At 42.7% G+C, this 25,835-nt stretch overlaps 1 protein-coding gene across 1 annotated transcript in view; it reads left to right on the top strand.

Annotated features, from left to right (window-relative positions):
* LOC128936221 (deubiquitinase DESI2-like) overlaps positions 1 to 25,835 on the top strand; it is a 49,317-nt gene that overhangs the window by 12,777 nt on the left and 10,705 nt on the right. Inside the window, exons 2-4 of the mRNA XM_054274977.1 lie at positions 16,440 to 16,512; positions 17,833 to 17,926; positions 18,929 to 19,070. Coding sequence (XP_054130952.1) covers positions 16,440 to 16,512; positions 17,833 to 17,926; positions 18,929 to 19,070 — 309 coding nt within the window. The remainder of the gene's footprint in view (positions 1 to 16,439; positions 16,513 to 17,832; positions 17,927 to 18,928; positions 19,071 to 25,835) is intronic.

Genomic DNA, 25,835 nt, shown 5'->3' on the forward strand with positions numbered 1-25,835 from the left:
TAGAGACAGCTGCTATTTCTGTCATTAGCATCCAGACTTCCTGGGAGAAAACTGCTGAAATCTCTGACAGCTGAAATCTGAGTCAGAGGAAGCTTTTTACTTCAGCATGTACAAAAGCAAGGGGAAAGTGGGGGAGGGAAAAACAGAGCTCAATTTGCTATTCATTTAGTTCTGTCAGGAAAGCCCAGGCAAATCAAGATGATGGCGTGCGAATTGCAAACACGCAGGTTGCAGCATGGTGGATGTTGTTCAAGGCATGGAAGGTGCAGAAGAGGTGGGTAAGAAAACAATGCAGCATGAGGGGGCTGTGTGCTGTGCTGTGTGACAGGATACATTAGCTCCCCCTGAGCAGCTCTGTGCTCTGGCCCTTGCTGATGGTGCTTGACAATTTAAAGCAAATGTATCTCCATGCTGTGTTGCTGTTTCAGGGGGTGGAATAGGATACCCAAGGGATCTGCTTAGCCTTTTCCACCCCAGGGCATGATCCTTTCTCAGTCTTCTCCAGCGTACTTGCCATTATTTCCCTGGAGAAGGAAAAGGCTGTTATTCCCAGTGTGCAGCTGAGGCACTAGCTTGCAGAGAGGCTGGCTTGTCTGATGATAGGACATGAGGAAGGGAATGAAGCTGTGTCAGGGGAAGTTCAGACTGGACATTAGGAAAAAGGTTTTCACTGAGAGGGTGACTGGCCACTGGAAGAGGCTCCTCAGGGAAGTGGTCACAGTACAGCCTTGCATGTACAAGGAGCGTCTGGACAACATTTTTAGTCATTACAGTTTAGTTTTAGGTAGTCCTGAGAGAAGCAAGGAGTTGAACTTAATGATCCTTATGGGTCCCCTCCAATTTGAGGTATTCTATGATTAGATAACTTGTTGTGCAGTCCCTTGGGTTTTGATGTGGAGTTAGGATTGTGAGACTATTCTTATTCTTCTCCAGATGTAGCTGCTGAAAATGGTCTGATTTCTTTTTAAGGACTGTGTTAGATATTTGAAAGCAAAGTTTTTTACTGCAGCTTCCAAGTTTACCTGTGCTCTCCTTTGACAGACTTCAGACACCTTCCAGCACTGAAGGGAACTGTGGGTCAGAAGCACTCTTCCAGCACTCAGCCTTTTCAAAATGAAAGTGCAGGTCCTCTGTTGTTATCATGATTTCCCGTTTGAAAGAAAACTCCCAGGATTTAATGTCGTACTGTGATGCCAACAGGATCAGAGATGGCTCTTTCCAAACTGATTAATTTACAGAGCATCTCTGATGATACAATTCAAGAAGCTCTCTGAAAAGGTGTCACTTAGTAAACAGGGTAAATGAGTCAGAGCACGAACGATTAGTGCTCCCCTTTCCCCCCCCCGTGACTCTGTATAAGCTTTGGACTGAGATAGGAGGAGGTAAAGGAGAAACAGTCACTCCCAGTTCTGCCCAATGACTTGACAACAGGATTACATTCATGTTAATCCATCAAAATTTATCCTCTGCTTTACAAATAAGAACAATTGCTCTAGACAAGCCTGAAGTCTTTATGCTGATGTGTTTACACAGGGTATAATTTAATTTGATGGCAAATAGATTTGAAGGTATTCTTGTTTAACTTGGTACTGGACAAAATAAAATGCTACCTAGGATTTTGGGGGGATAAGAACACGGGGGTTACAGGAGGTGATGTGGTTGAGCACTGCATGCACGTATGTGCTCTGGGGACAGCTTGACAGACTGCAGGCTTTTGGAAAGAACTAGTCTAGCGAAGGAATGGGGGGGAGAAAGCATCTGCCAGTAAATAGATGGATAAAGATGTTTTGTGCTGCTTTTAAGGAGCACCAATCATCTTTATAACTTTGACAGGTGGCAGTGGGGCAGGAAGGGAGGAAGAGATTCAGAGAATTGTGTGGGTGGTGAAGAAATTAATCCTAATGAATTGGAAGAGCAAATCCACAGTGGGCAGAAAGCTTTGGATTTCTGCCCTGCTGGATATGAATAAATAGAAGAGAATCCCTTTTGCACGCAAGAGCTAATTGGGCAATTACAGCGTAATCTCAAAACCTTTGCTTAAATTGTATTCTGACTACCAAAGTGTGAGGCAGATTCTCTCCCACAGGTTCACAAGGCTTGCCCAGTCTTTCAGACAGATGAAAGCTCATCTTTGAAACACCTCCCCTCCTTGTATTTCCAAGGTTTCCTTTCCATGTTTTTGTTCTTATTCACAGAAAAGAACACAAACGTAAGAACTGCCAAACTGTTTCAGACCAAGGATCTACCTAATCCAATTTCATTATTCTTCCCTCAATGCCTGCTTGTGATCACAATTGGGAGATGGAGCAGCACAAGCATATATGACACTTTCTTCTAACACATTCACACATTTTTAGCTCTGGGGCTTCTCTGAGCTTGACCTCTGCTTCTTTACTAGGCCTCCAAAGCTCTTTCTTCCATTCAGTTTTCCTGAGCAAATGTAACCTTCTGTATCAACAGCCCTTGCTGGTAGCTTGCAGGTGTATTACTTAGTGGTGAAAAGCTAAGTCCTCTTCTGATATCCTCACTCCTCCTACTTCTATAAAAATAAAACTGGGAGGTTACAGCATGGGAATCTCACCAGTTTTATTTTGGAGGAAACAAGAAAATTCTGATGGAAAGATTAAATTAATTTTTTAACAGTGGGTGTCCTGTTTGAGTTCTCCTTGTGCCGCTTTGCCGTCACTTGGCCCTAAAGACTTCTCTTCTGACCTGTTGAAGGAAGGATTGAAGAAATAAATGTTACTGGAGAGGCTATTCTTTTAATTTTTAGGTCTGTCTTTCTAGAAGTGAAAATGTTTTCATCTGCTCTTGAAAGCACAGGGTCTTGAGACAATTTGACTGAGGAATGATCAGTGAGAGTGCTGCCTGCAGTGCTCTCTGCTGGACACTCAGGTTCTCCCATCCCTAATTTGTGTGTTCATGATGTCTAAATCTTTATTGTGACTGCACTTGAACTAAGATTTGAGTGCCACAATGCTAAGCAGTTCCACATACTGAAGAAACAGAGCATCGGAATGCTTCCAAGATCTTGGCTATTCTTAAGGCTTTAAAACTCAAGACTGATTCCTGTTTACTTGAAGCATCTTCCAAAGGCTCACTTGTGACATGAATCATGTTATTCTCCATCCCATCTCTCTGCTGAACCTAGCTGGCATTCTTTCTCTCATGAGTGTTTTTCTTTAGGACTGGCACCAGCGCAGCAATTCAGCACCAGGCTGGTCTTGCTCATGTCTGTTCTGCAGTGCCATCTGATCACACAGATGAGGAGCGTGTGCCTTGCTAGGGCTGAGCTGGAAGGGAAAGCAAAGAAAATATTTGCAAACACGGGTGCACAAAACCCATGGTATAAGTGTTCAAGTGAGGTAGAAACCACAGCTACACAATTACACAAAATAGAAATGAAGCTCATGCCAGAGTAGGTGGTCTTTTTTTTCACAAAGAGAGAGGAAAGAGCATGCATTGCTGGCTATTTTCCTCTATCCAGCACTGTTTTCATACTTGATCACCTGGACATTGCTGCTGCAGGGTAGCAAACCAAGCTGTGTGTTTACCCTTGTTGTTTACCACTTACAAATGCACTTTGGAGGATAAAGTAAGTTGAGAGTTTAAAAAATTGCATCTTCTCTAGCTTACTTGCTGAAGAGGGCTGTTTTCTGAGCAGGCTAATTATTGCCACAGAAAGCAAAGGCATTCCTAGGGATTCAACAGCACACTTGTGTAAGTCATCATGTTCTGGAAGAGGAGATTAGGAGAAAATTGTTCCTATAAGGAATTTTGCCAAGGACCAATCTGCAGTGCTGTACCTTTGGTGCAATACTGGGCTTGTTTCTAGGCTTGATTACTAAAATAGCATATGTGGAAGGAGATTGTTGGATTTGTGCAGTCTTGGACGTGTTTGCATATTGCTAGCCAGCCACCTGATGGAAAGCAGAGGGTTAAAATACTGCTGTTCTCTAAGGCTTTGTTGTACACATACAGACTGCATTTATGTTTGCAGATGTGGTGCATGAGCCAATATGTCCTGTTTGCTTGTGAAGTTTTCTCAATGTTCTCCTGTGGAAGGAGGTAATGCTCTCCTTACAATATGCTGGTGTTTGCCTTGTCCTGCTGTTGATGATTCATTTGTGGTACCAACGATTAGCCTTAGCCATGAACTGGGATTCCATCCTATTTCACAAAGACACTTTGTAAATAGGAGCCAAAAAAAGAGTTCTGGCTCCAAAGAGATGATGAGCTACTTCTCTAGATCTGATAGGAAGCATGAGAAGAGAGATTGGTTTATGAACTCCATCTGGTGACACTAGCCCCTCCTGAGATCTCCCAGTCATGCAAGCAGTCTTTTGGTCATGATGGCCAGTTTTATATTATCTTGGGGATTTTATCCCTTTGTGGTCTCTTACAGTAAGAGAAGCTAAACAAGATTATTATGGTGTTAAAGGGAATCACAGTAAAATGAATTATAAAAATGCTACTCAACTCATACTTCATAGAGCAAATGGAACTTTCACATAAGATGAAATATATCAGGCTGGGCTGCTGATCTTATTTGTTTGATTAATCTGTTTACCTCTTGCATGCATCCATCTAACTTGGGAGAAGGCAGATATATGGAGTGGGAACTGAATGGTCTCAGACCTATCCATTCATCACCTGCATGCCTTTCATTGCTAGAGTGTTCAGGTCACTTCCCTGCTAGATAGGAATAGAAATCTTTTTTTCTCTTGGTTTACTGGGTAATTAGCTTAATTTATGGCTTTATGACCATTTGTATTCCTTAGCTTGCATGAGTGAACTTACAGAAAAGCAGCTCAAGGGAACTGAAATCCACATGTGCTGTACAGTACCCTTAATCACTTATGCAAGTCGTGTCTGTATCAAAGGTGAGACCAACTGAATGGGGTTTTGCCCTTGTTCTGCACTATGGATCACCTTGTTCACCTTGTTCACCGCTCTGGAAAGAGGGTGATGACATTTTTAGGTCTCTGATTCTCTGAGAAGAATTTCTGGGTCAGTATGGAATATGAGTTGTGTATAGTGTCCTATTATGAGCACGTGCTCTTATTTCAGATAGTAATAAAAATGGGGGTGTGCTTGGAGTGTGCTTCTTCACTTCCAGATATAAGTTGCAATCTGCTTTTGAGAAAGTTGACAATGGCTGACTTCCTCAGGCCAAATAAGGCTTTGTTTTTCTACAGTAGATATCTAGGCATCTAGAAGGGTCCAGATATCTTAGAATACCTTCTTCTTAGAAGGGGCAATCTATGGAGGCAGCTGAATCTGAGGGCAGAGGTCTTAGATATTAGAGGATGTTGTGAGCTAGGTGAGGCATCACAGTGCTTACCTCTTTCTCCTACATCAGCCTGGCCACAGTTCAGATTAGATGTCCGCTCTGCATGCAGGAGAAACATTTGGCAGCTCTCTGAGGGATCTGGCAGACAACACCATTTGCACTCCATGGTACAGATATGCAACCCTTTCTCTTTTCACTGAAGCAAACAGGAGCCAAGATGTAGTTGCAGTATCTAATGGATTTTTATAGAATTAAATACTAATAGGAGTGGTGAGGAGGAGACAGAGGGAGGAATATTCCCAGAGAAATTGTTACATAAGGCAAATTCTTCTCTTTGGTCTTATTAAAGTATTTCCTTATCTTACCTTTTCTCCTTCAATTCCTGATCTTACTGTGTATATTTCAGATGTGGAGATACTGTAAGATGCAAGTCTGTGAAGGAAGCAGTTGTCTGAATCTCTTGGGTCATTTCAGATCTGTTTCTAGATTTATGCAACATACAGCAGACTAGCACAGAAGATTTGCTTTAATACAAGTGTAAAATTGCTATTGTGCCCGGAAGAAAGAAAATATTTAGGGCAGCCTGAATACTAGTCCAACACATGCTGTGCTGTTTACGAGGTGGGGGTAAGGAGAAGAAAGAAAAGACAACTTAATGTTTTCCAAAGAAGCTTCACTGTCAGGTTTATGCCTCTGCCTGTGCAATGGTGTGTGTGCCCCTTGGGAGAAGCAAGCACAGAGGCTGTCCCTTTGAAGGGACAAACACCTGCATTTTAACCTGAAGTGGTTTGCACACAAAACAGTATCTTCTTAGTGCCAAATGTTGTCGCCTCAATGCCACACAGTGCTGCCAACAGCCACTTCTGTCTTTCAGCAAGAGATGGCTGTTAAATGCTTTTGGAGCTGCACATCCAGTGCTGCCCATTAAATAAAGACACAGGGAATTCTTGGGGGAAAGAAAAAAAACAACAAAAAACCAAACTTCCTGTAGCCCCCACCCAAACCAAAGCAGAGTACATTACATCAGAGTTGTTAAGACACTCCCACAGCTTTTTAATTTGTTTAATTTAATTTAATTCTCAGCCACAGTGGCATGCTGCACATATTAATCATTCTGTTGCATCTTCATATGGGGGTGTGGAGAGTCTGGTTCAAGCATGGTTAAAAGAAAGAGGCCATGAAGGTATACAGCTGAGGGAAAACTAAAAAAGGTAGCTGCAAAGTAGCATTTCTCAGGCTTCATTCTATAAACAATTAGGCTCTCTCAAGCACCACTTTATAAACAATAAGATTCTCAGACAGTCTTCCCATAACAGGCAAAACACTCTGTCCTTGGGCTTTCTGGGGAAAGATAGCTACTCTGGGAACAGATATGGAGGTTTTGGGAACTTTTCATATCACAGTGAGAACGCTGTCCTGTTTTCAATAAACAAATCATAGGTATTGTAGAACAAAAGGAGGGTTAGAGTTTTCTCTGTTAACCTATCGTGAGCTTGGATTTTGCAATATGCATGAAGTTAATTAACACTATTATAAAGTGGCCGATTTGGTCAATAAATCGGAGTTGATGCTGATCAACAAAGATGGGTTGGCTCCCTTCGCTTTCAACATGGGGGGAGCAAAAGTATCCCTAAAACACTTTAGTAGGTAAACATCCAGTAGGTAAATGCCAACAATAAGAAATTTCCTCATTTCCTAAGCTACTCATGTTTACTATCTTTGGTAATTTTAAATAGTGTTACAATCACTCAGCAGAGAAGCCCTTGGGTCATGGGTTATAAACAATTTTCTGTCTGAACTTCCTGACTGCTGTTTCTGTATCAGTTTTGTGCCTTGTAGGCAATAATTATTCCAACAACCCATTTTGGCATTGAATTAGGTTATACAGTTACCCCTTCTTGAGACAGTTCCCTTCTCAAGGAAACGTTCCTTGCTTTACTGTTCTATATTTTTTCCTTCTTCAGACCAGCAGAAGTGGGTTTTGAGGAAAGATGTGTTTGAATCTCCATGCACAGCAGCATTTTATCATTGCTATATTCAGGTTCCTGAATATTTTCTGTTTTATCTCTTAAATTCTAATCTGGAGATATCACTGCAATGCGATTCCTCAGCAGCTCTGCTGAGGAAGAGCAGAGAGAGAGTATACAATTATGGTAGAAATGCACATGTATCCATTTACCTGTAAGAGGTGCAAAGAGATGAGACACTGTATGACATTGGCACTGTATTTGAAGAGTTTTATCCAAGACAGGACAAACGCTGTAGGGTAAAAGGACAGGTTGCTGGCTGCAGGAATCTGTATTTCCCAGTGTTTTTCTAAGCTAAGCTGGTTAGGCACCCTGCCAGCCAGGCAAGGGCCCTGGAACCTCTCCAGGAAAAACCTCAGCTCACATTGTGAAAGGGTTTCCCCTATCTATGCTGCAGAATAGATTCTCTTCTCAGAAGCTTGGAGACAAATATTGATTTTTTTTTTTCGTTTGCAGTAGCAAACTATTGTTAGTGGCATGCAGTCAATTTCTCTCATGGACACTATGAGGTATTTTGAATGTGTGCCACCAAAGCCAGCATGGAGTACAGATTGCTTAGTGCAAGCAGGCCCTGCCATGCTCTTCTCTGATCTGCTCTTGGCTCAAAGGACAGGCACAACTGGCTTTGGCAAGTGAATGGGAATGAGACTGAGTGAGAATTTACACGCCTATACAATGTATAATTTTGATTCTACACAATCCTTGCACAAAGAGAAAATCTGGGGAATCTCACATTCTTTTTTCCCTTTCTTGCAAGGATCCAATTCACCTGTGGGTAGGTTTAACTCCTGGCTATGAGGTGCTAATGCTGCCATTAGGAATCCCCAGGGTGAGTCCTACTTTGTGGATCTTCATCCTTATTGGGAGTTCTCTTTACCTGAGTGTGGAGGTCACACTGTACTGGAATGGGAAGGTCTTCCATTCAGATTGCTGATAATGATGGTGTTAAACACTTCAGGGTAGATGGGAATTGGAAGAAGAATTTAGAGGATCACAGTTTTGAATGTGAATGTAGTATCATGTTGATGAAATTTCAGTTTTGAACCTGGTCTGGAGTAAATCTGTGGTATGTCCATAGCAGAGCAGGAAATCCCTCTCAAATTCTTGTTTGGCATCCCAGCTGTGGAAACAGCACGGTGAAGGGTGTTTGAAACTATACTGTAACTTGAAAGAGATTAATGTTTTGCATGTTCTCATTAGAAATGTTGGTGTGCCTGGGGTAACCAAAAAGCAGGTATTTGTGTTTGCCCAGGCGGGAACATCCTGGGCAAAGGGGGGCAAGTCAATAAGGAAGAATCAGTGTCATATTAGCATTTGGCTATCATGGAAGAGAAATTCAGGAACCTGAGCAGGGATCTAGACAAGACTTTGGAAGCAAAGTCTTAGCTGCTGGTTTATTTGGTGGCATGAATCTCTCACTCTCTTCTGCTGGGCAGTTTACACATGCATGCATCACTTTGATGGAGAAGCTATGGCTGGTGATTAGGGTGTTCATCTTGGCTTTGAAAGACTGAAGTTCAAATTTCTGCTAATAATCTGTCAGAGCAGAGATGAACTGTGCTTTTCAGCACAATTTTTGAGGGATATGCTACAGCTGCTTGTCAATCAGCTGTTCTGTGGGGGACCTGGGGTGCATGGTACCTGCAGCCCAATACTCTGAGCAAAGCAGATGCTTTGGCCTGGGCAGGACTGGTGAGTCAGCTGGAGTGTGTTTGCAAAGGATGCACTGAATGTTTGTTTTCTCTCTGTAATGCTGGATATCAAGATGGGTTAGCTTCTTCTCTGGGAAGAAACACTGCTATAGGTCCACAGAAGACAGCAAAGGATCCTTACCCACAAGGAAAAGGAGATGTTAATGTTTCTTGGTCTAAGCAAGGCCACAGCACTACTCCACATCTGAAAAATCATTTAACAGCCCTATTTGTTATTACAGTTCTCAGTTACATCATTTCTGCAAGAGGAAGGACAGAGAGCCCTAAGGCCGTATTGCTGACCCTACCAGATATGTCAGAGCCAAAGCATCTGCACTGTGCTTCAGACAGCTCTGATGAGCTCCTGTCCAAGCTGTTGGGTATTTATCTCCCTTGCATTTTTTTTCAGCTCATCTGCATCCTCTTTAATAGGAAGCCTACTTATTGACAGTCTGGGCTGAGGGTTCACAATACAGATAGGTGTGTAGTGTCTGAAATACACTCAGCTAAGAATGTTAGCAGACTCCTTGACATTAGCAGAGCAAAACAGTTCAGACCATTCAATACTCGGTCTTGTACAGGCACATTAAGGCTTTCTCAATATCTGGTTTTGAGTCATACAAATGTTTTCTTGTTCTTTTTTTGCTGCCAGGAATCTTCTAAGCACTTAGTCAAAGTCTCTCTTTTTTTTAAAGTATGTTGCTCCTACTTGAATCTTTTGTGTCATTCTGAAGAAGTATTCTCCCATAATTCATGTCAGCCCTTCAAATGTTTGCAGATTTGTCATTTGCACTCATTGCTTTGCCAAGCTATTAGTGCTTCTAAATTAATTCTTATATGTCAGTCTTGCTACTTCCCTGATCATTTTGCTGCTTTTCTTTTTCAATACCTCTCAATTTGTCATTGTGAATGCATCTAAGACAAAGGTATTATTACTTCCTTAAGTTTCTAACACATGTGAGTTTCTCAGGCACATTCCATGAGTGAATATATTTCAGTGTAATCCTGCAAATGGATGTGCTTTTTTTCCTATGCTTGAGATGAAGAGTTTCATAAAAGTTGTCCAAACTTAGGGGATACAGCATGTAAAGGGGTGTGCAATAGCATGGATAATCCTTCTTCAGGGCTGCTTATAAGATTACTGTGTGGGACATGCTCTTGGCACTGGCATATGCTCCAGCAGCCCCTCCTCAGTGACTTCTGCTTGATATCCCCAGTCCCACCCTGGCTCACTGAGCTGACCCCTTCAGGCACAGTCAGTAATGAAGTTTAGGGAAGCAGGTGGAGGTTGGAAAAATGGCATGTTGCTTCTTGTATGCTGTAAACAGTTTATAGCAAATAAATAAATAATAAATATAGCAAACAAATGCCATGTTTGGTACACAGCTGAGATGGGCCATTAGTGTGCCTGGTGTGACAAGCCCTTGGCCTGGTGGGCTGGCTTTGTGTGAACCTACAAACAGAAGAGACAGGGATGGTCATTCTGCAGGGACAGGAAATAGTTGTTTATTTTAGCCAGCAAGTTGCCCCATGTCTCTGTTTGTGAGGCAGGTTCTCCCTCAAGCACTGAAACATGAGTTGGATGAGTGCTGGCTCTCCTCAACAAGAGAACTGTGTTTGATGCAGAGCACACCGGGTCAGCTGCCTTCAAACAGCAGCTTCAGATGTGCATGCCTTGAGGCCAGGGATGCACAGCAGTCAACTTGTAAACACCTCACAGATGTAGCTGCAGGAGGGAAGCTCTGCTCAGGACAACACCTGCCAGCAGCATAACAGGCTAGAAAGTATAAACAGTAATGGAGAAAGCAGAAAATTGTAAGAGACTTCGAGTAATACGAGTATGCTGAGCTAGAACTGCACATACCATTTATAGGATGAGGCTATAAGTGGAAGTGCTGGAGGTATCCCATTGTCACAGCTAAATCTTGCTTGTGACTTTTAATTAAATATTCTGAATACACACAAAAGTTAACTTGTGAAATGCTTACTGTTTCCTTTCCACAGCATGATTAATATTTTCTTCTGTCCTCATATTCTTCCACTAAAATCGCATTGCGTCACAACATTGAAGCATAAGTAGATTTCCAATCTCTCTCAGCAGCAGCATCAGTTTTTAATCCACACACAGCATTTTAGAACCCTCTGAAATAAGCTCTTTATGCTTCTTGATTGTAAAGGTTTTATTGTTGGCTTATGCATCAGGCAATTCAGATGCATATTATAATAATGTCTGAAAAGCCACAGTAAACTCTGAAGAAATTCTTCCTGAGGAGACAGCCAAAGAATGTATTCAGCCCAACCTGAGAAGAAAAGTTCCTTTGCAGAGCAGAACTTGGCTGAAATAGAAGACCTGCAGAGACAGAGCTGGCTGCCGCAGTCCCTCAGAGGCTTGGCCTCTCGTTCTTCTCAAGGCTGCAACTGAGCATCCTGCCTTGGGTCTCCTCTCCTAGTATCTGTAGGTTTGCATGAGGGAATACATTTAGCAGTATCAGTTTTAAGCATCAGGCTGTTGTTTCCCAGGAAACTTCTGTTCTATTAGAGTGTATTAACCTGAAGAGTAGAGAAGGGTCTTTAGCAGAAGCTTCTTTCATTCAAAATGCAGCAGAGCAGAGGCACTTGCATGCCTAAGGATGCCTTGTCTTTTTCTTCTCTCTGACTCTGCTCCTCAGATGTCTGCTCTTCAGCCAATCCAAGTATGAAGTGGGGTTCTTGAGTGGGGTCCTTGTGTATCCCTGCCTCATCAGAGCTACATCAAGCTCTCTTGCTGCACTGAACCTGCAGAGTTCTCAGTATTTGAGAATGCTCTCCTGGAAGAAAAACAGTAGTTCCTGAGCTTTAATCAGTTCTGGCAGTTGGGTTATTTGCAAGCAGGCCAGTGACTACACCCTGAGAATTGTTTTTCTTGATATTTGAAAGTTATTGCCTACTGCAACTGGAGGCTGCACCCGTTTGTAAACACAGGCCTCCTCACTGCAGCATTTTGTTTCTTTAACGCTGTCTGGAATTGTAGCTGAAAGTTGACATACCTGACTAAAGCAGGTGCTTTTGGCTGATTGGATTTGGAGTGACCTGATGTCCTTGACTTGCAGATTGATAGTTTTTGCCAACAGTGAAGAGGACATGACATAGGAGATGATCCTCCAGCTGGAAGAGCCATGTTCTGTGTGCTGGAAAAGCTGCACGCACAGGTAGCTTTTCCCAGGTGTGAAGTAGCAAAGACAGGTCTGTGTCATCACTCCTCAATACTCTGTTACGTTTATTTAGTTGCTGTTCTGCCCACATGTATTTAAACCCTTTCCCACTTAATCTGTAGTCACTGTAGTATTAGGAAAATAGCATTTTAGACTTGATGAATACACAAGCCTTGGACTCCTGGAGAATGGAGTGTAAGAGACACAGGTCACACTGAAATGAGCTTGAGTCTCACCCAATTGCAAAAGAAAATTTGCTAACAGTAGCTATGCTGTAAAATTTGACGTCATCCCACATGATAGTGAGTTTTTACCACTAGAGCTCCAGGGCAGAAGGGGTGAACAGAAGGACTGGGACATGTTGCAGGACTCTGTGCCTGCCTGGGGCCGTGGAACAGAAGTGAGCACTGCTGCAATATGACTGAAGAGCCTGGATCTGCAGAAAACCCCCTGTTCTGCATGTCTGTAGTTTAAGTAAAGCCTCCTTCATCCCTGCAAGCATTACTTGGGGAATAATCTGTGATCTTTTATGGACCCTTTCCTTCCACCCCTGTGGGACCAAGATTCTGGATCTTGATTTAGAGCAATGTATTGAGGAAACAACTCTTCTGAAGCTGCTGGCTGTATGCTATAAACAGCTGGGATTTTACTGGCTCGTTTCCTGAAATGCTGCTCTCTGGCTTTCCCCTCCAGTTTTATCTTTTGTGCTCACAAATTTCTGGATCAATGCATCTCAGGACATAATGCTGAGGCATTACTTTGATGCTCCCTAGCTGGTCTCCTGCATCAATCTGACGTTGCCTTTAAAAGACTGCCTTTTGTGCTGAGATTTAACATTGCAGAGTATTCTCTTGGTGTTTGAGATAGAGCTGAGCAGTGTATTTGTTAGTGCACACAGTCCTTTGCATGTCTTCATGAGGCTGCTTAGGTAACTTGACTGCAGGGGCAAGCACTGCCCTGGGTGTTCTCCACTTGGATTTGTTGATCCAAGGGTCTCTTCAGCAAGCCAGATTCCCCATCCTATAAAGAGGAGACATCCCTGTAAAGGGCCAAGTACAGTGTGTGACTTGGCCCTCAAGAAGGAAAGGATTAAAATCAAGCTCAGGTGGTAGGGCTGACAGTTTCTTCTGGGACCTGTGCTGACACAAGTCCCTTAACATGCTCCTTGCTCCCTAGCAAGGTCTAAATATAATTATTTACCATTTTTTTCCTTTCTCCTAGAAGCAAAGCTCTGCCAGTGAACTCACAGGGAAAAGGAAATAATCCTTCTGAATTACATGCAGATGGTGCTTTGAGAAGAGATAGGAAACAAGTTAGTTACTGTTTCATCAGCTGCACCCATCCTTGGTAAAGGTGTCTCAGTCACAGTAGTGTGTGGTCATACCTGGACATCAGAGCATCAAATGAGGTCAGAGCCAAGCTCTCTCTAGCCTGGTATGCTGGCTCAGACATTGCTTGTGTGTGACACCTGGTGAAGAGTAGAGGTCTCTGCAAGGACCTATGACACTGGGTCCTCTGAGTTTACAGCTATTTATTGAAATCAGATCTAATTAACAACTGGTGGATTTCTTTCCTGTATGTTCATAACAAAGGAAGGCTTAGCAGCTGTTCAGTAGTGGGTGGATCTGGTGGAGTACAATATCTGGTCAGTATTGTGGTGATAAATGGAATACTGCTTAGTGGGTTGGCTGCTCAGAGAAAGCACCAAGTGCTCAGAATATCTGTGATACTCATGGAAGAGGTCTTGTCTCCAGCACCTGGGGAGCTGTTTAGTTAAACTGCTGAGCACACTGATGCAGGAAAGATTTTGGTGACACACCATGGACAGCAATGAAGTAGGTCTGAAGTAGGGAAGACAGAGTTAGTGACAGAAACTTCAATGTTATAGTACAGTAATAGTTGATGGTGGAAGGTTGGTGTTACATGGACGGGCCACTTCTATCTGGACACTCATGTATCTGGCATGAGTTCCTAGGAGCTCCTGCTCTGAAAACCCCCAGGATGACATAATCTGCCAGTATCACAATTCTCCATTTTGGACCTTAAAGATGCATGTCAATATAATGAAGCTTTTGTGTTTCTTTGTTTTCTGTAAAGTTAGGGCATGGTTCACTGTTCTGGTAAGACTTCTACTTCTGTGAGATGGATAAATTAAAGAAATAATGCAAGAACTGACTCAGAATATCCCTCAGAATCTAAACTATCTCACTGGTTATTACTGACCTCTGAACCAAACCAACAGAAGATCAGGGGAAACCTGAATAAAACCTGAAAATTTTGAAATTCTACTTCATCAGAGACCTTCATTAAAAGCTATTAATTGATACACTACAAACTAAACACAGTGGTTCCTCTCTGGGTTTGAATTTTGAGTTTTGGGCTATCTGCTGCCATTATGAAGTGATTATAGCCTGGTTAGCCTTCTTCCCTGCCTCCCTTATCATTTAAGCTGCTCTCTGTTGAAGATGGAAATGAGACAGAATGCTCCAAGTGCCTCCTGTGTATGGTTTAGGGCACAATTTTCCAGGCAGTGTGCAATGCAAGCATGAATTACAACTCCCTTTAAGATACTGCTGTATTCAGTTCCCTGGCTCTTCATCTGACTGAACAGGCTGCCGATTCTTCTTTTTAATCTAAGCAATAACCAATTTACTCCAGAGATGAGCATTTGCTGACTGTTGCTGCTGTTCTTACGCTCAGAATTGTAAACCCCTTGGAAAACAAGGCCAGTTTGTGCATGTGTGTACAAACCTGGTTTCAAATCTGGCTTGGATTCTCTTTTCCAGCTCAGCAAGTGACTGACATGTTCACTTTAGCATAGCTTCCTCCCAAGACAAGCCGGGGGCTGTGCCAAAGTGCTGTGAGGCGTTCACTGTGAGTTCAGGCAGATTCTACAGCACCCTGGAGACAGGGGTGAGATGAGGACAGTACAGCCGTGATTCAGAGCTGCCTTGCACTTTGGTCTTGCTAGTAGGTCATATCAGTATTGTATCAATTGAACCTAGATGCAAATCAGACTCCACTTCAGTGCCCCAGTCAGGGCGTATTCTGAATTAGAAGCTCAGCCTGACCACAGGATGGAGTATACTGCTAAGCTCGATATGGCTGATAGGAAGAGTAAGCCTAGGTTAAGGTGTGCTAAAGGGAATGGAAGGGGCAGCTCAGTGACACCAGACACAGGGAAGGTGCAGCTTATTCTGGTTCCATAAGAAGCTGCTACCAGATCCAGAAGAGAATTTTAGTTTAATGAACCTGTCATGTCCTTGTACAGGAACAAGTGAGCAGCACTCATTTTCGTCACAGTAGTAGATTAAAATCAGAATTTAATTACTAGAATATGTATCTTCATTGCACAGCAACTGTAAGTGAACTGCAAATATACCAGGCATGGGCAGTTTCCTCAGTGCCTGAAAACATCATTTCTGTAGCAGTGCAGCTCTGCAGCTGACCTAATAAACACTGATGCTGAACAGGGCTAATTATCTCCAATGCAGCATTGCCCTGGCATGGCTGTACAGCTTCTTGCTCTGGAATTAGCTTAGCTGGAACTTGTTTGGGTGTCTGCACTGTCCTTCACGGTGTGGTGGAAACAGGCCCTGCACAGCGCTTGGCAGAGGAGCATCCCACGCATGCACTGGACTGCAGTGCTTCTTTGCTCTAAATGTAACGGAGAACTCTGGGCTCCAGACAAAGGAGTCACTTAGCAGCTCCTCTTGAAAATGTCTCTGACCTACTGGGGCAACAGACCTCCAACTCTGTGATCTCTTTGCCTAAAACAAAAACAATAATAAAGGGTGCTGGGAGGTGATGTTATAAGGTGTGTGGAAAATAACTGGGGATTCACTTACTGAAGATTTTGAAGGTTAAATAAGGCAAATGAATTGATAAAAGTGACTCAGTGTCAGGTATTAGGTGAGAAGATAGATAAATAATCACACATCCTGTAGCAGCTGGGTTTATGCAGGTTCAGGTCCAGTTGTATCTTAATACAGGCTAGTATCTTAGGTGGAAAAGGTTAGATGAGCATTTTTTCGAGAGCTAATCCAGTCCAGCTGAATAAACACAGTGCCCACTTCTGTTGTCTGTAAGAGCCTCAATTTGTTTGTCTCAAGATAATTTCAAAATCTCTCTTCTCCTTAAGAGGAGCTGGGGAGATGTGGGTGGGATATACCCTAGACTAAAATCATGTGTTTCTTTTCCACTAATGCTTCCCAATGTGGCTTTTCTCTTACTGTAGTACTGGATAAATGAATACACCTCCACCTTGGGGATTGGTGTCTTCCACTCTGGCATCGAGATCTACGGCAGAGGTATGAAGTATTTCCCTTTTACTGCCTGCAGAACACGGGGACAACTGTATGGCCAGTCTGATATGGAAAAGCACCCCAAACTTACAGCTTTTGGCAAGGAATGTTTTGAGGGATAAAACTGAAAACCCCAGCCAATTCTCTTTTCTGAGTCCATTGTGGAGCCTAGGAGCAACTCGTGCAGTTCTATTATGACCCATGTAGTCCTTCTTATTCAGCCTGTAACTGCACCCTGTATAGCTTGTGCAGGTGTGCAGCAGGATGGCAGACGGGAGGAGCCATTCTGTAGTGAAGGAGGGAGATAGAGGATGGGAGAAATCAGGGAGGGGGAAGAGAGGTGGATCAGGGGTTGTCTTAAGGCCTGCAGATGTGTTTGTGCTAATTCCCCATCAGGAAAAATCTTTTCTCCATTAATTCTTTATGAATGTGGTCTAGAATATAGTCTAGAAATCTTGGAATCTGGATTTCTAGATACTAGAAACTGTTGATTTTAAACAGTAGAGTTACAAAGAAAGGAAAATGTTTTGAAATTGTCTGGATGGGGTAAAAGCTTAGATTAGAGCCACCCATTTAAAAAGTCAAGGGATCTGGAAAACATCTGTAGTGTGAGGAAGCATGAACTAGCATCACAGACCTTGTTTCCTTTTTCAGCATTAAATGGGAATGACTTGGCAACTCACTCATGGTATTTTCATGCAGTGCCATGCAGTAGCCAGAACCCCTGTTGGTGCTATTTCTATCTTGAGCACAGAGGCTTTCACAGGCCCTGTGAGATGGCCTGTGTGACACCACGAGGATCACAGGCTGTGTTTCACAGGCCCTGCAAGGTGGCCTGTATGACATGGATAGACTACCTGGCCCGACCTGTGTGCTGAGGCAGCAGAGTACAATCATCCTTTCTGCAGAGACTTCCCACTCCCACCCGCCTGTAAATCCCTCTGGAAGATTTGTTTTCTCCCTGCTCTAGAAACGGCTTCTTCCAGCTCTGTAGCACCACTGGAAGCCTCTCACAGTTTAGCCAGATGTCTTCAATGCAGGGCTTTCCACTGAGAGAAAGCCACCCTGATGAGGACAGAGACAGACTCAAGAGTTTTCCTGGTGCTGTGGGAAAGGAGTAGTGCTAGCATGGAGGGAGGCTGTGAGGGCATCCTCAGTCCAAAAGGTAACCAGGCAGCAAAAACAGCTTTCAGAGTCTGGCTGAAACAGATTTTGGCAAGAGCCCAGCCCCTGGTGCTGATGTTGAGCCATGCAGACAGCTGCCATAGACTTTTTCCTGACATAGCGTTCATTCAATTACTCACAGTCTGTTTCTTTTCTTGTCAGAGTTTGCCTATGGAGGGCATCCCTACCCTTTCAGTGGGATTTTCGAGATCACACCTGGCAGTGCGGTAGAACTTGGCGAGACCTTTAAATTCAAGTAAGGGCCCTTTTCTACATCTTCCCTTCTGCCCCTGGTAGCCATTGGTGTAGGGGGAGCAGGGAAATCCTGTCCTCTGGGTGCTCCTTTCACTCTCTTCATAAGTGCCCTCACTGCCATCCTTTCCATGATCCTGATTCAAAGGCAACCCTGCAGGCATTTTGGAGGTGGATAAAAGAGTGCGTACAGCAAAGAGGGAACAGTGATGCACTGTGTTTGTCATGGGTTAAAAGCACACTTATGAATGAGTGCAGTTCTCTTTTCCTATTTTATTCATCTTCTATTCTCCCAGTTTTGCCTGCTACACAGAGCAAATGCACAGGGGGAAAAATAAGACTTCTCCTTTTATGAGTACCCCCTATCTGTGGATACTGCACAGAGTATCTGAAGTTATTGTGTGTGTTTTTTGCTGCTCTGTTACAAGGGACAGACTGGCTGTTAGAGGAGTCTGAGAGGAGGCTGCATTCTTGTGTTGTTTGAAATGCTCAGACTGTGGGACTGTGGGTCAAGGAAATGTCCATGGCAGGGGGGCTTGACCCCACCAGACCACCAGATTATGTTGGGGGCCATTTTACAGCAAGTGCTACTGAGTGAATATTGGGAGAAGCAATAGGTTTCTGCATAAAGTTGTCAGTCTGCTCCTTCCTGACCCAGGGGACCCTCTCAATTGTGGAAAAAACATCATCTCTCTTGTAATAGAAATTTCTCTTCTGGGATGATGGGCAGAGTAGGAGCAGACCCCCAGAGCTGAGACTTCCTTGGTGGTGAGCAAGAAGATCTCAGGACTGTTGTCTGTGTGATAACTTGCTTTGTGGAAAAGCTGTGGATATTACTGTGCCATTCTGTTAGTCAGAGTCTCTCATAGCCTCAGATATGCATGCCCATAACATTTTAAGCCTGTCCTTCTTGCCAATAGCTGATAATTTCTTTCTCCCTTGGTATGTATTGCACTTTTCACTGTATCTTTCTGTTCTTCCTGTTCTATGTTTTGATTTTAACTAGAGAATCCATTGCCTTGGGCACTACGGACTTCACAGAAGAGGACGTGGATAAGATTATGGAAGAGCTGGGCAAGGAATACAAAGGAAATGCATACCACTTGATGCACAAGAACTGTAATCACTTTTCTTCTGCTCTGGCTGAGGTAGGCACAAATGGGGTTTGTTTATTCGTTTTTTACTGCTTCAGATCTGGAGTAATGTTCACAGCAAGGGATCAGCACACCCTTCCAGGTCAGAGCCCATAGCCAAATATTCTCTCTTTGCCCTTAATATTTTTGGAAGCCCTTTGCTGTTGAAAGGGATGGGATCAGAGATAGAGATGTGGAAGGTTTATCACATGTTTGGTCCAAACTGTGTGGGAAAATAGGAGTACCTGTAGTTTGGTTCACTGAACAGGCGCTGAGCAGGAATTGAAAGGACAGACCTGGTTAGCATGCAAATGTGCATCATTTTTATTGCAAACATAAATAACAGTGTATGATCTGCAAAGGCATAAAAATGGTTTATCAGTGTTCTGGAAACAAAACTTTGCAGTATTCAGAGAGTGAGCATTCTTTTTCTTTATTTAATTTGCACCATCCAAACCTATTAAAAATAATTAATTTTCTTATGGACATCTTCAGTGCTTTTCCATGTTCTCAAAACCACTGTGAATTTTGAGAAATTATTATAACAGAGCTGCTATTTCTATTCAGAGACAACTGAAGCACAGAGAAACACAAATTTTATTCCATCTATCTGCTGATTTTGGGGTATCTTATTTTTGATTCCCAAAGATGTGATTATTTTGGGGGGAAGTTTCCTTCCTCCTCAACTCCCAGATGAGCTGGTTAAAGCGTGTTTCAATTAAGGTGTGAATATTCAACATTTGTGTAAATCTGATTTCCAGATTAACCCAGTGTCAGAAAAAGATGGGAAAAGCAAAAATGGAAGTCACCTTCCATAAAAACTCTTTCGGTGCTTTCCATATTTGCTTCATGGAAAACTCAAGGAGAGAATATAATTTGTCATGATATGGTAGGGTATCAGTGAAACTTTAATTTCTCCCTCTGGAATCCTCATGCTAATTAATTACACATCTCTTGGCTTTCTTCATCATATGGGGCAAGGGTCCTATTCCGCTTTTGCCACAAGTGTTCATTCATCCCCAAACAAGCCCATCACGGATCCCAAGTGAGATGTGTGGAAAAAGTACTGTATGACTTCATAAGAAAAAAACAAGGGAATCTGAGAACCAGCAACTGATTTACAAGGGACTTACTTAGGCTCTTAGGAACACCAATTCTCTATTGGTTCCATCCTTATTAATTATATGTAGAGTCCTTTCTGCAAATGTTAGCAAATTAAAACAAACAGGAAGGAATTTAATTGGTAGAAACAGAGAATGAAGTTCCAAGCAGTACACTGAGCAAATAAATGTTAGTCACACTACTAAATTGAAATCAAATATCAAATTACTAAAACAAAAAATAGAAACTTTAACAATTATGAAGGAAACTCAGGAGAAAGCTGTGGGATTACTAGGAAAAGATAAACAAAATCCTTTACCTGCAGCAGTGAAATAAAGTCACTGCTTACTATGTACTTTGAAAGGTAAAATGTCTGTCTTGTCTCTAAGCTATAAGATCAAAGCCCTTCTTCCTTGATTCTACTGCTACACATCAGTGAATCCCTCACTGCCCCTTCCTTGTCCAGCCTTCCCAACACAAGTAGAGATCTTACAGAAAAACTAGTTATGTATTTTTAATTTTGTTTTCAATATGCTTTTAGTGGGTATCTTTATAGGAATGGAGTTTAGGGTTAAGTTTTCCTGCAAGAGCTTTCTTGGTGGATTTAGAGCACTCATTCATTACCCCATAACCTGTCTAGATTGTAAAGCAAAAGCCTGAATGGCTGGTTCTGACACTTCTGCTCCTGGGAGCAGAATTTTCTTGAGATTTACGTCAGTTTAAATAAGCCCTTCATAGGCAAGCAGGATTTTTTGTTGCTGTTCCTCTTTACATATGCCTGTGTTTATCAGCCCTCTCTAAAGCATTACAAATGCGCACCCAGAGGAGCTGGTCAGCAAGCCCAGGAGCAGAATGTCCTGGATGGTCTCTAGCACAGGAATACAGAAAATGGGAGGTGAAATTCTTACAAAAATAGCTGGTGGTATGACAGTAAGCAAAAGTCCCAGCCATTCAATAAGCCTCCATCAGCAACATGAGGAATATGTGTGGCTGCCTTGCAATAGGTAGCCCCATCTATTCTGGTAAGTACAGTCATTTTGAAAATTTGGAGCTGAGTGAGAAGTAGCGTAGCTTATCTTGGGATACTTCTGACCTTTTGGAAGAAGTCTGCTTGAAATCTGTAGAGACAGAACTGGAAGTTTCTATTCTCAACATCTGAATGCTTTCTTTACTTCCCAGCCTAAGTGATTCTTTTCTCTTCTTCTTCCTATAGTTCCCATTAAAACTAAACAAACCAAAAATTACCCCATTGGGAGGCCCCAGTCCCTTCCACACAAAACTACAGGATGAATCCTTGCAGTGCACAGAACATGATGACTACATGATGACTGGCTCACAAGCCTGTGTAGATAAGTGTCATCATATAGGCCTGAAAACAAAAATTATATTTGCTCTCAAAAATCAATCATGAGATGCATCTCTTTAGTATTTGTATTGCTCTTTTCTTCAGACTCATCAGCTACAAATGAGTAATTATAACAACAGCAAAACTATTTAGCACCTATTATAGCATACTCCTGTGACAGTTAAAGACAGTAAACTGGAAAAATTATTCAAAGAATGAAAATAAAAGATGTAGAAATTTTGCTCAACATAATGAAGCACTGGAACTGGGGTTTCATTCCAGCCACAAAAATAAAGATGCCAAGGATTTTGTGCGCAAATTCTCGATCTCTCTGTTGGCTGTAGCCCATCTGAAAGGTGATGCTATAGGTACCACAATGTCCTTTCACCACAGAGAGGGCTTGGGGTGAAGGATGCTTTTTAACATGAAAGAGGGAATGCCCAGCTCTGCTCCCAACAGCCCTTTAGGCTCTTCTGCTTACAGGCATAAACCCTTGTGGACAGTTAAGGAGATGGTTGTTCTGAGCCTCCTGGGTAATGCCAGGCAGGTCACATCCCTGTGCTGTGCCAAAGTATCCCCCTCCTCACATACTGGGTTCTTTGCTTCCTGAAAAAGGAGCTCTGAAATCTTTTGATGACATCTCTCTCACCTGCCAGTGTTAGTTGCTGGGTTTTTGGCTTGCATTGTTCTGTTTCAGCATGCAAAACCAGAGACAGAGCTTTATAGCTGAGTGGTGATGTCTGAGTTAATGAGTATTTACACAGACCTGGCTGGCAGGCCTTGAGGGTTGTAGGCCCTGTGCTGGGGAGCTGTGTTCAGGCACCCTCATTTCCTCAGCTGGCTGTGGGTTTGCTAATACTGATTAGTATCCACGCAGAGGTTGTCCCTGTGACAGGGCCATGGGCTGGGAGGATAATGCCAGCCATCTGGTCTTATAGACTGAGGGTAAATGTAGTCATGTGTGCTGCTGACTGGAGTCACAATTCTGCAGAGAGAAAGGAAAGGAGTTGTAAGATTTGCCCTCCTTCCTGGATCAGCTTCCTCAGAATCATATTGTGAAAAAACAGTCACGTATCCAACTGCCAGGACTTGTAGGACAGGTTCCACATGCTGAGAAGGACTGCTGAAACCACACTTCATTTTCAGATTTTTTTTTATTTTCTTTTCCTTTACTGTGTTTTCTCAGCAAAGAGAACATCCATTCAGAAATCTTCCATCTACATCTGTTTAGGAAACATTTTTTCTGTCAAATTTGCATTTAATATGATGATGTCTTGGGTCTCCCCATGATAACTAGTAATAGTCTTTAAGACCTACATGCAGGCTGACTGCTGATGGTTAGGGACACGTCTGGACCCGTGACTGCCACTCTGCCATTTGGCCATGCATCTTGAAAAATCCCTGGACTACAGAAATGCAGCACAAAAACTCACTTTGCAGTGCAATTGCAGCCTCATTGTGTGCTGCTGTGGCATTGAGCCTCTCCCTGAATCCACACATCTCTTCTGAGTCTTCTGAACTTCCTGCCCACATCACTTATAAGCTGCAAGAGGCTTTCTTTGTTACTCTCTCATTGCCACTTAGCTCTGAAGTTCCCTTGCTCCCTACTGCACACTGTTGAGCATATTTAACTTGTTCAAGACTTAGTTCTCTCCCTGCTTTGCCAGTTCCCTATGGACTGTTAATGAGCAGCTATTGGAACAAAGAGACATGGCTTGGTCTACTCACAAAGCAGCTTCTCTGGAAACAAAGAATGCTGCAGTTTTAGCTGCAGCAGTTCAGACTTCATTGTCTCTAATGCCATTTTATGGCGGCCTTTTCAGTAAGTGAATATGCTGCACGATCAGGAGTCTCTTCCTGTGGACTCTTCTTCACCAGGAACTTTGGGTTATTCAAGAAGTGAAGAACTACCAGAAAGCATAAGTGTCTGCACAGCATATTAATTAGTTTTGAAGGAAGTTCTGATGTAAAGCAGGGCATAATTTCCTGATGGATAATCATAAGAAAGAAATCTGATGCACTCCCTGAGCATTTGCCCATCTCCAATTTAAGGTCACTCTATACACACCACTTCGTACCCTTTTGCAGCCTCCCTTTACCATCGCCATCTATGTCAGTGTGAAAATGTGAGAGGCCCTTGAGTCAAGCAGTCAAAATCTAGTCAAGGTGGCCTCAGCCACTTGATTCCTGTGACATGATGTCATGATACCTGCATTTATAAACCTCTTAAGCAAATTGTTTGTGAGTTAAAATGAAGAGGTCCATCAACTGGGATTAGCAACTTGCCTGCAAGAAGCTTACTACTTTCACATTGCTTACATTGACAGTCCCCAAAATCAAGCGGTATCATACTCTCTGAAGAAAACGTCCAAGAGGATGGGCAATCCCTTTGGAGGACTTATGCTTACAATTTATGCAAAGAAAAATCAGTGAAGCCATCATCATCAGATCTCAAACTTCATATCCTGTTCTGAGTTTATGTACTATTCTGTGCTTTAGTACTCCTGTGGGGTTTCATTCTGATTAAGTTATGCATGTGTGGGGAATTCAGTTAGGACTATGTCAAGATTGGAAAAAGCCCTTCTGTTGGATCATCTGTTTTAAGTTACTTTGTTCCTAAAAATCCCCTGCAATCCTCCCCAATGTATACCTACAGCATTACATTCAAAGGGCCCTTCAAGTAATTGCAAAATATTTATGTTCTTTATGACTTGTCCTGGCTGATGAAAAAGACTGTTTAAATTCTGCCAGATGGTAAAAAATACTGGCCTTTGAACATTAGAAAAACATTTTAAAACAAAGAGAAAAGGCTAAAATAATTAGTTCTTTCCATAATGTGAACTGTTGAATTTCCTGATTCTTTTAGAACATGGAGATGTGAGATAGAAAAATGACAGAAGTTACAAATTGCTCTAAAGAAGACAAGCAGAAAGGGAAAAGCCAAACTCAAATTCCTGTGCTGTAAGTTCCCTTGCAAGGTCTGGAGGTCTTAGGTCCTATCCTTGCCACTGCTTTGCAGAAGCACTGGTCACTGCAGCAGCGGGCCACAAGAAGCTGTGATGTGATGAGCCAAGGACTTTCAATTATACACTTTGTCACCAAGTCTTTTCTTTGGATATGAGTTAGGGAGGAGCATGCAGACACAGGGAATGGTGAAATTGCTGTCAGAAGGCTCTTTTCAGGGCAAGACCGCAGCTCATAGTTTCCCTGCAAACAGAATTTGGACTTGTGGAAGGCAGCTCCTGGGTGAGGCAAAAGCACACCTGGCACGGCTTGTGCTTCCAGACACACATAAAGGTGGAAGGTTGACAGACAGGGTTTGAGTTTGGGAAGGTGAGAATCTGAGCCCTTTGGATGGGTGGGCATATGGTGAGTGTACAGTGCCTGAGGACAGCTTCTGCCCAGGAGATAGCAGCAACTGGAGGTTCAGAGGGAGGATGAAGATTTACTGCTTTGAGGTTCTTCTCCAGTCTGGTGATATTCCTCACTGCTGAGTGTAAGGATCACACATGCCACAGGATCTTAAAGACTCTGTAAAAGCTTTTGCTTCTTAGCCCATTCACAAACAGAAGACAACTCATTTGACTTCTCACCAGCAATTTTCTATGCTTCTGCAGTATTCTAAATAAGCTGTGGAGCTGTGTTCTTACCAGAGTGACGACAGTTGCTACAACACATCTCAGAAAAGGACAAACCACCATGGGAAGAGAGAAAAACACCTCTGAATCAGCACCATAACTGGATGATAAGTGAAATGACTCAAGGAAACCACTCCTCTCCTTTCATTAATGTGATTACTGCCAAGCAACTATCCCTATTTAAGGAAACCCTCCAGTACCTTGCTATTGGACACACAGCACATCATTATCAAAGAAATGTGGCTTCTGAGCATCAGGGAAGGCAGCCCCTTTTAGTCCCCAAAAGCCTTACTAGTGGTGGGAAAGCAATGAAGTCACTGGGTCTTATGGGGCCTTTTGATAACATATGAAGTTGATGCTCATTATAGTTAGAAAATTAATTGAGAGGCAGTGGTTTGATTTGCCCTAGAAATTGCTGATGCTGGAGCTTTACCTGAGGATGGCAGTGGCAAAAGGTTTTATTCTTGTATGACATCTTTCCCTCATCTTCTTGAAAGAGGAATGATCTCTTTTTGATTTGTATGAGTAATTTATCTTAAGTACTGGAAAACATCAAAACCCTCTGTATACTCTGAGAAACACTTGAATGCTTTGGTATGAATTCCCTCAGAGTTTATGAAAGCATGATCTCACTACATCACTGAGGGGTGATGAAGCACTGTCAAAAATCCCTATTTGCTTCCCAAATTGCTTAGT

Source organism: Melozone crissalis, unplaced genomic scaffold (assembly GCF_028551555.1).
Source record: "Melozone crissalis strain CALT ecotype California unplaced genomic scaffold, PUWL_Pcris_2 ptg000018l_1, whole genome shotgun sequence".
NCBI classification, from domain to species: Eukaryota; Metazoa; Chordata; class Aves; order Passeriformes; family Passerellidae; genus Melozone; species Melozone crissalis.